This window comes from Eubalaena glacialis, chromosome 2 (assembly GCF_028564815.1).
Source record: "Eubalaena glacialis isolate mEubGla1 chromosome 2, mEubGla1.1.hap2.+ XY, whole genome shotgun sequence".
NCBI lineage: Eukaryota > Metazoa > Chordata > Mammalia > Artiodactyla > Balaenidae > Eubalaena > Eubalaena glacialis.
This window is the reverse complement of record NC_083717.1, coordinates 100,680,797-100,694,874: the sequence shown is the minus strand read 5'-3', so window position 1 is coordinate 100,694,874 and position 14,078 is coordinate 100,680,797. Positions and strand designations below refer to the sequence as shown.

Here is a 14,078-nt window from a genome sequence, read left to right as displayed (position 1 = left end):
ACTGGAATGACAATACTTGAGAATTTTCAACATACAAGGAGGGGGGAAGGGGAGATCACTTAAAGAACAACGTATTATAACTAATCAAAACCTCACCGGAACTTGGTTTCATGTGGCAGTGTGGCTCTACCTCAAGCTTAATCTGGGCTAGCTGGGCCGAAGGGACGTCTCGGATTGGCGCGTCCCATCCTCACTCACTACCCAGGGGCTGGGACGAGCGGGAGGCGGCAATCGCAGGCGCTTTTGTTCACCCCTGAACTCTTTGTCACAAGAGCCCGCCTGGCAATTAGCCTGGGGGTTGGGCGGGGTCCGGCGGGGTGCTGGGTGTAGGACAGCAAATGTGAGAAACAGAGAGTAGGCGGAATGCCCCCAGGACCAGAAAGGAGAGATGGAGTTCTGATCTGGCAGTGGCACCTGGTGCCCGCTACTAATAAACCATAGGACTGTCTCCCACTTAGAAGGTTCTCTATTGATAATAACAATCTGTCGTCTCTATAAGGCACTCTATTCGGGCAGCAATAAATAACACTAGCCCTGCGCCTGCATTATCTACTCTAATCTTCTCAACGTCTTCTAAGGTGTCTTACGGTCACCATTTTGATAAGGTCACACCACGGGGGAGTCCAGCCTTGGCCCCAGACCTCCAGACTCGGGCGGAGAGGCGGCCGAGGCCCCAGTGAGCCGCGGAGCCGCCTTCCCCGCCTTGGGAGGACCGCAGGGGCGGGCCTGGCGCGCAGGTGGCTGCACCCCGACAAGGGGGCGGGCTCAGCCGGCCGGTCTCGAAACCCGGGCAGCCCAGACACCGCTCCACCTGCCCGAGAGCCCGCAACGGTGCCGGCAGCCCAGGCGCTCCGCCGTCGCCCCCGCCTCGCCGAGCGCCCCTGCGCCGCCCGCCAGTCGTCCGCCCGGAGTCCGCCCCGCCGCCGCGCTGCACGCCCGAAGCGCGCCCTCTGCCCTCGAGGGGCCAGGGGGCCCGGCCGCCGTCATGCTGCCCGTCATCTACGCGGTCCTGGCGGGGGTGCTGCTCCTGCCGCTGCTGGTGAACCTCTGCTCCCCCTACTTCTTCCAGGACGTGAGCTACTTCCTGCGGTTGGCCAGGATGGCCCGGCAGGTGCGCAGCTATGGGCAGCGCCGGCCGGTGCGCACCATCCTCCACGCCTTTCTGGAGAGAGCACACCAGAGCCCGCACAAGCCGTTCCTGCTCTTCCGCGACCAGACGCTCACCTACGTGCAGGTGGACCGACGCAGCAACCAAGTGGCGAGAGCACTGCGCGACCGCCTCGGCCTCCGGCAGGGAGAGTGCGTGGCGATATTCCTGGGCAACGAACCGGCCTACGTATGGCTGTGGCTGGGGCTGGCCAAGCTGGGCTGTGCCATGGCGTGCCTCAACTGTAACATCCGCGGCAAGTCCCTGCTGCACTGCTTCCAGTGCTGCGGGGCGAAGGTGCTCCTGGCCTCGCCAGGTGAGCCTGGGGACCGCCGCGCCCTGGCGCCGGGCTCCTCCGCGCCTTGACGAGCCCGCTGCAGCGTGGCGGCGTAGGGGTTGGGGGGGGGGGGGGTTCGGCTCGGAACTGGAGGTGTAGAGGGAGGGGATGGCAGCCCTTCCTCAAAACGCCAATTAATGATCATTAGAACCTTCTGTCGTGGAAGCTGACCGTGCCAGACCCTTCGTTAAGCACTACACATACAGCCTTGCTGTGAATGCTCACACGGGTAGGGTTGACTTTATAGTTGAGACCGCTCAGGCCAGAGAGGTGGAGCCTTATGCCCCAGATCACAGAATTTAGAGGAGGAGGTTAACCAGATCTATCTACCTCCAGAATCCAAGCTCTTAACCAGTGCTGACAACATCTGCATTGAAATGCAGAGGGTCATGAGTGTGAATTCCGGAGGATCCAGAGAGACTGTTCTCACCTCTGCTGCTTGATTGGCTGTGTGATCATGGGAAAGTCACTTTCCCTCCCTGTATCTTGGTTTCCTCCTCTCTAATGGTCTTCAAGGCTGCTTCCAACTCTCAAATGCTGTTAGCCTCCCTGGATTCTCACGGCAGAGAGAAGGTGACCCCACCTACTCCCCAGGGAGGAGACTTTGGTTACCTGCTGCGGGCTCTGGTGAGCCCCCATTACGTCTATAGCAACAGTGACCTTTGGTTCTGTAGTTACCTCCTGCCACATTTCAACCAGACCCGAAATGGTAACTTCATGCTCCAGTGGTCACCAGGTCAGGAAGAAACCAAGAACCTGTTACCCACAGGACTGCTGGGTTTCCCTTCTCAGAAATCTTGTCCCTGCACTTGAATAAGGACCAGGGGGTTGCTTCTCACTCTATCAGTAAGAGGAGGCCTAACCAGGTGCAGGCTAAAAGCCATGGAGGAATGGGGAGCCAGGAAGCCTCACCTTTCTGGAATGTCTTTCTGTGCCAAGCCCTAGCCACATGCTTTTATTACCCTGAGAACTAACATATCATTACCCCCTGCCATACAACTGAGGAAACTTAAAATTCCGCCCTAAGTCTGTCCAGTTTCAAAGCCCATGACTTTCCCTATGTTATGCTACCTTCCTCTACATGAGTGGAAAGTGTTAGAGCTGGAAGAGACTAAGCATCCATGTGCTCTCCCCCTTCATTTCATAGCTGAGGAAACTGAAGCAAGCTAAGGAGTTCGCCTAGTATCACACAAAGATGAGATGTCTATTCACTTGTGGGAAACCAGGACGCTTACACGCCTGTTTCATAGGGCATAAAATAAATAATCCAAAAAAAAAATGAAGGCTTTGTATAAAAGTTTAAAAGCAGGGGGATAATTTTAAAGGCAGCCACATTATTTAAAAGGGATGGCTTTTCCTAGAAAATTCCCAACAATTTCTAGTTGCCTGGGAAAAGAGACAACTTCACTATTTAGTAACTGGAAGACTCTCTTAAACCAATTACTTTACCAGTTGATTCAGAGGAAAGTTATTAGCACAGTGATCTGTGTACCACTTCAGGAGGGATTTAAATACTTTTTACCTGCATATTATCCCAGGCCCTCTGTGAGGGAGGTCAAAGACTGGGAGTTTTATTGACAAAGAAGCTTGGATTTAAATGACTGTAATAGAGTTTGGTTCTGTAATCAAATCAGAAACACAACCAGATATCTCCTTTCCCTCCCAGGCAACAGTCTTCTGTCATTGAGTATTATGCTTTGGTCAGTGTACATGGAAAGTATAACGAAATTCTGACATTCAGATCAAATTTGAACAGACTTTCCAGTGGACCTACGGCACTCTCTACGGTAAACTGACCTTTGAGAGAGGCCACACATTTGAAAAACATTCTGTTTTTCCAAATCACTGAGAGACCATTACACAGCATGCAGAATTACACTCTGATCTGAAAAGGTTCCTGCAAAGGGGGTAACAGAGTCCAAAGTTGCATGCTTGTTAATAAATGTGCCCATGCGTAAATGTGTTGAATGGACTGATTCTTAGAATTCTTTAAAGTTGGAAAGAATCTTAGAGATATTCTAATGTTATAATCCTCCAACTCTTAACGAGTGTGTTATACTGCAATAAAAAGTTTAGAAGTCACTTTAATGAGCGTAAGAATCACCAGGGAAGCTTATTAAAAAAAAAAAAAACAGATTCCTGAGCCTCATTCCCCAAAAACACTGATTCAGCAGGACTGTAGTGGGGCCCAGGAAAGTGTATTTTTATAGCAAGCCCCATGCCACCCCTAGATGATTTTCAAGCAAATCATCTAAGGACTAGGCTTTGAGAAACAATCAGTCTAGTTCCCACTTGTTTAATAGTTGAACGAACAAAGACCCAGAGGGGTGATATCAATTCCTTAGTGTCAGAGAGAGCTAGGGACAGAACCCAATTTTCTTCTCACTTCTAGGACACTTTTTATATTCTATTACACCATCTGAACATGGTACAGAAAGATGAAAAGATTTAGAAATGTTGGAGGGGTGACAGTTCAACAGGGTTTGATTCTTTACTTCGAATTTCAGCCTCAGGGCTCATGGGCTAGTAAGAGCTCTTGAGTTTCAGCTATCTGTCAAATTCTGGAGTGTAGGTAAAGGACTGCCACAGTGGTATTTATCATGAAGACTGATCCACTTGTCATGAATTTGGGGGACTCTTCACAAAGTTTAACAGGGCTCAACCTTATCAGGCATTTCAGTACCCAATTTTTCATCAGAACTTACTATACTTAGAGAAAGCCAAAGACTCACAAACACTTCCCTGAATCAAACAGAACCACCCATCTCCCAGAGAATATAATTTTTTCTCTGTGATACATTTCAGGATCCTTCTCCATAGAAGGGTATGATGTATGTAATCACATGGAAAAATTGCCTTCAGTTATTGAAACCCGCATAATGTTGTAGTTGATAGAAACCAATTTGTTGGGCCACTAGTTTTTCAAGCAACTTCCCAAACATAGAATATGGGTAAGACAGCAAGCCATATTTAATTTCATACAACATAGGATGTTTTGTAAAATAAAATTTTTTAAAACACCCAAAAGGGCCCCCAAAATAGTAAGTTTGCTTTGTTTCCATTTATGCTAGCATTAAGATTGTCGCTAAGCTAGCTCTTCTACTGGAAGAATAACTCATTCATCAGCTCACTGGCCAGGTCTGCATTGCACGGCTCAACATAATCATGCACAGCTCCCCCAGTGTTGGCACTACTCTTGTACAAGGCTTTAGTAACAAAGATACTATGTCTTTCAAGACTAAGATCCAGAGAGGTTATAAAATATTCCAGATTATCTTTGACCTGGTTTTGCAGGGTTGTGAAAAATAAAATTGGACCTCCTTTAAACAATGTGATAAGATAAAATGTTTCCAATAGCTTTCAAAAGTGTTGCATCATTGAAAGTTCCAAAACAGGAGAACATTCTAAAACTAGTGTCAGGACCAAGGAGAACTCTCATCAAACAAACTTTTGAGGTTAGATGGAGAAAAGCAGATGGCACAACAATCTGATATCACATCAAGAAATATTTAGAGAGTCCCCGCAAGGTACAAGCTAGTTGCCATGGTGGGGTGGGGAGAGAAGCTGAATTAGTTCAAGGATCTTACAGTCCAGTAGAAGAACTAAGCCACATATACACAAATGATTGTGATGCCCAGGAGAAAGTGATAAGTATGCTGGGAGAGCTACAGAGTGCTGTGGAGGAAAAAGAGCAAAGGGTGAAGGCTTCTTGGGGACACTGACAACAGAGCTGGGCAAGTGCAGTTGTAGAGGGGGAATTCTAGGCAAGAGGAGCCCAGAGGCAGTTTTCATCAGGTCCCCAACACCAGTGAGATGCTTCATTAAAGAGTTTTACTATGTAAGGACAACAGCAGGCTGGACTTAAATAATAGTCATTTTTAAGCTGTTTACTGAAGAGACTCTACTGTAGAAAAAATAGGGACTCAGAGAACCCAAGGAATGGCCAACAGCAGTGGCCTCACTTCCATGCAATGAGATAATTTTCTAGTGCAAACTTATTCAAGGATCAGGGCATAGAGATATCCTGTCTCCATTCCTCTTTCTGGGCTGCCCAAGGAGCAACTTAGATGTGTTGCTTCAATGCACTTTGTCTCAACGGCTTACAGTTTTCTCATATATCTTTGAATAATGCCCCAGTAAGTAAATGTTTGTGGCATTAATGAGTTTCATCATTTTGGTCGGCTGTAACAGGCTTTCTTCTCCAAAGTCTAAGAACTGTTGGGATGGGCATGACAGCATGAAAAATGATGTTAAAAAAATAAAATATATCCTAATCTGAGAAAATCCATTTAGACCCAGTCTCCCCCCAGGCCCAGCCTCTCCTTACCACAGACTTGTTTTACCTCCCAGTTTACTTCTGGCAGAGGGCTACAAGAGAGAGGGGCTCTCTCCGGGACTCACTGCCAGAGAGGGAGCTGGTGATGAGCACAGAATGGGCTGGGGAGAGTCTGTGTCTAGGATGGTAGAGGCCAGAAACCCAGACATCAGATGAGGAGTATATTCAAGAGCTAGGATCCCAGCCAAGTAACCCAAGCTCTGAAGAGAGAGCTAGCTCAAAGATGTTCTCTAAAATTTTTCTTCTTGCCCTGCTCATAACTAAAGGTGGCAAGGGGGATGGTTGTACATCTCCATTCAAAAACAAAGGAGCACATTGCTGGCATATCTGGGAATGCTTATCAGTTTATTTTCTTGTTTAGAAACAAGAAAGGAGTGAAGAGGTAAAAACGAAATTAACTCTAAATCAGCTGTTAATGTTATTGAATCCGAAGAATGATAGCGTTTGAATTACTCTGCATAAGGAGTGTAATCGGCCAGTGTTTGAAAAGGACCCTCCCACAGCCTCTGAGAAATAGGGAAGTACACAACTAGTAGACAGGTGACTTGGTTGCTTATGGATGTCAAATGATTATAATTATGTAAGGGCTGGAATGACCTGGTAACCTCATGACGAGCCGTTACCCTTGATTCCAGGGCTATTTAGAACGCAAGACACTTTAACTGAGAGAAATGAAAAATAATATTAAGAAATTATATAATTATATAAATATGAGACGAGTATGTATCCTGTTAAAAATCTGCTTTCTCCTAGCAGGACTTAACCTTGATTAAACAGCTTTCTGACCTTAGGGTGATTTGTGTTGTGGGGAAGGGGAAGGTATGCACGCCTCTATTTGAGGGGTGTTCTAGCACATCTTGTTGAGGTACAGACTAGACGCTAGGTTATTAATTACTATAATTCCAAACTGCCAGGGATAGAAATGCAAAATCACAGTTACAAATGGTATTTTTAAATCTATTTTCAGTCTCCAAGAGCTGTGTTAGAACCAGTTTGTTTCAGTTGCCTTTCTGAGTGAAGAAAAGATAAGTCTTCAATTCTGATTTGTTCATCCACCAACCATTTCACATCATCTTGAAATTCTGATCAAAACCCATTTCCTTTCATTGCCTTCTTTTCAGATCTTACTTTATTAGTGAACATTCCTGGGGTGTTTTATTTAACTAACTTGGTCAGTTACCCATTCAGTGAGGCAATCTAATAACAGAACAAGCTGCTAGATTGAATGCTTTTCCTATTAAAAAGCAGCAGGTTTAGCCAGTAGCATCTTGCCACTCTGATGATGAAGACTGATTCAGCTCACCACCTGCCCTCTCCCCCTGCTTTCTAGGAATGGGCCTGTGTACTCAGAAATTTCTCTTCTTCCCCTTCTTAAAAAAAAAGGTTATGGGTGAGGGAGGAAAATTCCTATGCTACGCTGATGTTTTTTCTTTTCTTTTTAACAAAATGAATTTTAAGGGGGAGCAGTGATTTCATAATCAGTTGATTCTCCATCATCCAAAGGTGTACTGCTTTCTCTGAGGTTCTATTTCCATCCATAATTTCAGCCTAGACTAATGAAGAAGTGACAGATCCACTCTGCACCCTTTAGGCAACTTTCCCTGAATCCTACTTTTCATAAAGCTTAAGGTTATGCTCTTCATCAAAAAAATGAATGAGAGATTATCCATATTACTATGTAAAGGCAGATCCACATGCTTGAACCAGCACTGAGCATGTCAAGTAGACAGTGTCTTACGAAAAATCAAGGCACTTTACCAAAACTTGAACTTGAATGTCTAGTACAAGGAGGTGGGACTCCTAGAAGCCCAGTATAATTCTTTTCATTTTGTATATAACCTTCCATACATAGACTCACTGAGCTTCTGTCCTCATTTGTAAAAACAGGGTTACCATCATCTATAACACAGGGTCATTGTGAAAATTATGCAAGGTGATGTATGTAAAGCTACTATACAAATTGTTCTCCACAAATGAAATTTGTAAATCTTTTATCACTAAGAATGAAAGTTGTGGTGGATGCTGTGATGTGCTGCCCAAATCCCCACTCCAGGACTGAGGTACTCATTCCTCAGCTGCTGAAAGCATTGGTAGCTGACAGCTGTCAGCTAAGAGCCTTTCCAGGGCTTGCCCTTGGTTGAAGAAAGCTGCTTTGCCCAAGCTCAAGCACTACCACCCCTAATCTGCATCCAATGACTGGTTGGCGGGCAGGCATGGAGGTAGAATCCACTTCACTTCATTTGGGACAACCTGAAGGGCCATCCCGGGCCCAGAGTCCCTGTAGGATCAATTGAGGGAGGCCACTATGTGACTGCATCACAGTGCAATCTCTCCCTCTATCCAGTCTACTTCCCGTGCAACCCCACAGGTGTCATTCCCAAGAGCACTCCTACACACAAATCTCAGAGTCCCAGGGAGCTCAACCTGTGACAAGTAGATTTATTTGATCTTACATGTCCCTGTTGATTGCCACTTTTATCTTAAGTAAGCAGACTTTACAGTAAGAATTACAATAAAAATACACGTGTGAAGCAGAAAATATGGGGCCCAATCATGTTTAGAAAAGACACTAAATATCAAATACATAGTTAATGAGTTGCATTCACATCCAGAATTTCCCTTCAAATTTCAGTTTATATGTGTGTATATAGATATGTTTATATAAATATTAGCATCTTTAGTTTAAGGGAAGAAAGGCTGCTACCACAGGACATATGAAGTATGCCCTGACATGGCTGGCGAGCCACTGGAACCTCAACTCAATGTCCAAATGCAAATTCTGCACCAACAGCCCAGAGGCCATGTAGGGAAATTGTGTTGGGCAGGGGCAATGGCCTTTCCTTCACATAAGCTGACCTCTATGAAAGGTCAGGGCTCACAAACCAAAAGCCTGCAGAAGGCCAGGTAGGAACATGAGGGAAGTAGAGGATACAATTTGCCAAATTGCTTGAACTGTGATCAAGCATGATACCTGCTTAATTACATCTCCTTTTACTTTTATTATTACTATTATTAATTTTTGATATATCACTAATGCCTGAGTAAATTTTCTTTTAAAAAATTACAGAAAAAATTAAAGTCCCTTTTGACCTATAATTATTCTCTCATCAAGAGTGTTACCAAATCCAGTCTATTCTACCTCCCAAACAACTTTAAAATGCATCTACTCTTTCTACCCTCTGCTGCTACCTTAATGCAAACAAGCTTGCTCTACCAAATGGTCTCCCTACCTCTGGTCTTGCCCCCTCCAACCCATTTACCTGACCTAAGCCAGGAACCTGGTCCCAACCTACATCCCAGTTTCTTCTCCCAACCTTCTTTCCCTCCCATTCTACACTCCAGTCAGCTTTATCCTCTTTTAGCTACTTTGGCACCATGCTGTTTGCGTCTGGGTCTTTGCATAAGCTGTCCCTTCAGCTACAAACAGGCTCAGTCGATCTCAGTGGATCTTCATCTTGCCAACTTCTGCTCACCCTTCAGGTCTCAGTTTAGATAACACTTCCTCTGGATTGTCTTTGTGCCCCTCCCCTATGCTTCCAAAACACCACCTCCCCCTCCCCTCCTGTGACACCTATGACACATTATTTTAATGAATTATTTCTTTGTCTGTTTCTTCCCCCACTAGACCTGGGCTCTAAGAAAACAGGGACAGTATCTGGTTTACTCACTGCTGTATCCAGTGCTTAGAACCATGCACATAGGGAACAGTCTTTAAATAGATGTTGAATAAATGTTGGGAAAGAGAGAGGAAAGGAGTGAGAAATAATCCAGGTATCTTATGAACACACTATTTAACTAAGTAGCCTCAGTCTCAGGTGAAGGGAGAGAGGGAGAAAGATTTCTTAATTCTTTAAGTAGCAATAGAAGTTTTGTTTTGTTTTTAATTTACTTTTGTAGTCCCTTACTTGTATGCAAGGCATACCTCTATCACAAAAATGATTTAATTTTGCATTTTATTTTTTAGAGGTTTATCAACTCACAATATTGCAATATCTAAATCCTTTAAAATCAACAGCTTCAGCTTATTCCTCTGTCTCTTCCACATTGACTAATACAATACTTTGTGCAGATTCTTTCAACTGTAAACATTTGTTGGGCACTTATCTAGTGGGGGAGGGGTTGCCAAGATGATTATGTTATAATCCCTTAACCTCAAATTTTTCACTGTCAAATAGAGGAGAAAAAGAACTGAAGCGTGTCACACTACGTACTAAACACATGTGATAGAAGTATATGCAAGCTCCTGAGGGAGGGCCATAGAGCTAAGTGCAATGAGGCTGAGTCTTGAAGGATGAGCAGGAGTTTTCCTGGTGACTGGGGACTGGAGGGCATTCCAGGCAGATGAAATCACCTGGGCAAAGATAGTAAGATGTGAGAATTATGGGTACACTCACTTCACATAGATCAGTGTGGTTAGAGGAAAGGGGACAAGAGGTAGATAGAAGGAGATGATGTCAGAAAAGTCGGGGAGGGGGGCATAGACTGTGAAGGACCTCAGGACCTCACACACTGTATAGAGAGTGGCTTCTGTCACAAAGGAAGCCATTGAAGGATTTTAAACAGAGCAGGAACAAGAAGTTGGGCAGTGGTGTCGCTGATATTGGAAGCAGGAAGAGGTTACAGGCAAGGAGATTGGTCAGGAGGCTACTGCAATTATCTAGCCAGGAAATAATGAGGGTCTGAACCAAGGCATTGGCAAGGGATATTAGCACTCCAGTTACTGTTTTTACAACCGTAATATTTTTGATGATCTTCTTAAAATACTGAAGAACTATAGAGCAGTCAAAATACAAGAGGAGAGAAGAGTTAAAAGAGGAGAGAAGAGCAACAAAAGGGAGAAGCTGATCTGATGGAGGTTGAAAATAAATTGATACAGGGACTTCCCTGGTGGTACAGTGGTTAAGAATCCACCGGCCACTCTCTCCACCATGTGAGGACACAGCAAGAAGATGGTTGTCTGCACACCAGGAAGAGAGCTCTCACCAGAACCTGACCCTTGTGGTACCCTGATCTTGGACTTCCAGCTTGCAGAACTTTTGAACTCTAAAAGAAGGAAGGTGGACAATCCTGCAGCCTGTGGAACAAAAACCACATTCACAGAAAGACAGACAAGATGAAAAGGCAGAGGGCTATGTACCAGATGAAGGAACAAGATAAAACCCCAGAAAAACAACTAAATGAAGTGGAGATAGGCAACCTTCCAGAAAAAGAATTCAGAATAATGGTAGTGAAGATGATCCAGGACCTCGGAAAAAGAATGGAGTCAAAGATCGAGAAGATGCAAGAAATGTTTGACAAAAACCTACAAGAATTAAAGAACAAACAAACAGAGATGAACAATACAATAACTGAAAGGAAAACTACACTACAAGGAATCAATAGCAGAATAACTGAGGCAGAAGAAGCGATAAGTGACCTGGAAGACAGAATGGTGGAATTCACTGCTGCGGAACAGAATAAAGAAAAAAGAATGAAAAGAAATGAAACAGCCTAAGAGACCTCTGGGACAACATTAAACGCAACAACATTCACATTATAAGGGTCCCAGAAGGAGAAAGAACCAGAGAAAATATTTGCAGAGATTATAGTCGAAAACTTCCCTAACATGGGAAAGGAAATAGCCACCCAAGTCCAGGAAGCGCGGCGAGTCCCATACAGGACAAACCCAAGGAGAAACACACCGAGACACATAGTAACCAAATTGGCAAAAATTAAAGACAAAGAAAAATTATTGAAAGCAGCAAGGGAAAAATGACAAATAACATACAAGGGAACTCCCATAAGGTTAAGAGCTGATTTCTCAGCAGAAACTCTACAAGCCAGAAGGGAGTGGCATGATAAAGTGATGAAAGGGAAGAACCTACAACCAAGATTACTCTACCCGGCAAGGATCTCATTCAGATTCGATGGAGAAATCAAAACCTTTACAGACAAGCAAAAGCTAAGAGAATTCAGCACCACCAAACCAGCTCTACAACAAATGCTAAAGGAACTTCTCTAAGTGGGAAACACAAGAGAATAAAAGGACCTACAAAAACGAACCCAAAACAATTAAGAAAATGGTCATAGAAACATACATATCGATAATTACCTTAAACATGATGGATTAAATGCTCCAACCAAAAGACACAGGCCTGCTGAATGGATACAAAAACAAGACCCATATATATGCTGTTTACAAGAGACCCACTTCAGACTTAGGGACACATACAGACTGAAAGTGAGGGGATGGAAAAAGATATTCCATGCAAATGGAAATCAAAAGAAAGCTGGAGCAGCAATACTCATATCAGATAAAATAGACTTTAAAATAAAGAATGTTACAAGAGACAAGGAAGGACACTACATTATGATCAAGGGATCAATCCAAGAAGAAGATATAACAATTATAAATGTATACGCACCCAACATAGGAGCACGTCAATACATAAGGCTAACAGTTGTAAAAGAGGAAATCGACAGTAACACAATAATAGTGGGGGACTTTAACACCTCACTTACACCAATGGACAGATCATCAAAAATGAAAATAAATAAGGAAACAGAAGCTTTAAATGACACAGTAGACCAGATAGATTTAACTGATATTTATAGGACATTCCATCCAAAAACAGCAGATTACACTTTCTTCTTAAGTGCGCATGGAACATTCTCCAGGATAGATCACATCTTGGGTCACAAATCAAGCCTCAGTAAATTTAAGAAAATTGACATCATACCAAGCATCTTTTCTGACCACAACGCTATGAGATTAGAAATGAATTACAGGGGAAAAATCATAAAAAACACAAACAAATGGAGGCTAAACAATACATTACTAAATAACCAAGAGATCACTGAAGAAATGAAAGAGGAAATCAAAAAATACCTAGAGACAAATGACAATCAAAACACGACAATCCAAAACCTATGGGATGCAGCAAAAGCAGTTCTAAGAGGGATGTTTATAGCTATACAAACAAGCCTACCTCAAGAAACAAGAAAAATCTCAAATAAACAATCTAACCTTACACCTAAAGGAATGAGAGAAAGAAGAACAAACAAAACCCAAAGTTAGCAGACGGAAACAAATCATAAAGATCAGAGCAGAAATAAATAAAATAGAAACAAAGGAAACAATAGCAAAGATCAATAAAACTAAAAGCTGGTTCTTTGAGAATATAAACAAAATTGATAAACCATTAGCCAGACTCATCAAGAAAAAGAGGGAGAGGACTCAAATCAATAAAATTAGAAATGAAAAAGGAGAAGTTACAACAGACACCACAGAAATACAAAGCATCCTAAGAGACTACTACAAGCAACTCGATGCCAATAAAATGGACAACATGGAAGAAATGGACAAATTCTTATAAAGGTATAACCTTCCAAGACTGAACAAGGAAGAAATAGAAACTATGAACAGACCAATCACAAGTAAGGAAATTGAAACTGTGATTAAAAATCTTCCAACAAACAAAAGTCCAGGACCAGATGGTTTCACAGGTGGATTCTATCAAACATTTAGAGAAGAGCTAACACCCATCTTTCTCAAACTCTTCCAAAAAATTGCAGAGGAAGGAACACTCCCAAACTCATTCTATGAGGCCACCATCACCCTGATACCAAAACCAGACAAAGATACTACAAAAAAAGAAAATTACAGACCTATATCACTGATGAATATAGAGGCAAAATCCTCAACAAAATACTAGCAAACAGAATCCAACAACACATTAAAAGGATCATACACCATGATCAAGTGGGATTTATCCCAAGGATGCAAGGATTCTTCAATATATGCAAATCAGTCAATGTGATACACCATATTAACAAATTGAAGAATAAAAACCATATGATCATCTCAATAGATGCAGAAAAAGCTTTTGACAAAATTCAACACCCATTTATGATAAAAACTCTCCAGAAAGTGGGCATAGAGGGAACCTACCTCAACATAATAAAGGCCATATATGACAAACCCACAGCAAACATCATTCTCAATGGTGAAAAACTGAAAGCACTTCCTCTAAGATCAGGAACGAGACAAGGATGTCCACTCTCACCACTATTATTCAACATAGTTTTGGAAATCCTAGCCACGGCAATCAGAGAAGAAAAAGAAATAAAAGGAATACAAATTGGAAAAGAAGAAGTAAAACTGTCACTGTTTGCAGATGACATGATACTATACGTAGAGAATCCTAAAGATGCCAACAAAAAACTACTAGAGCTAATCAATGAATTTGGTAAAGTTGCAGGATACAAAATTAATGCAC

The 14,078-nt window shown here is 43.0% G+C and overlaps 1 protein-coding gene across 1 annotated transcript in view; it reads left to right on the top strand.

The window, feature by feature from the left end:
* Positions 1-756: 756 nt before the first annotated feature.
* Positions 757-14,078, top strand: part of SLC27A2 (solute carrier family 27 member 2) — a 62,684-nt gene continuing 49,362 nt past the window's right edge. The window contains exon 1 of the mRNA XM_061182150.1: positions 757-1,463. Within this exon, the coding sequence (XP_061038133.1) occupies positions 986-1,463 (478 nt within the window). The 5' untranslated portion in view covers positions 757-985. The remainder of the gene's footprint in view (positions 1,464-14,078) is intronic.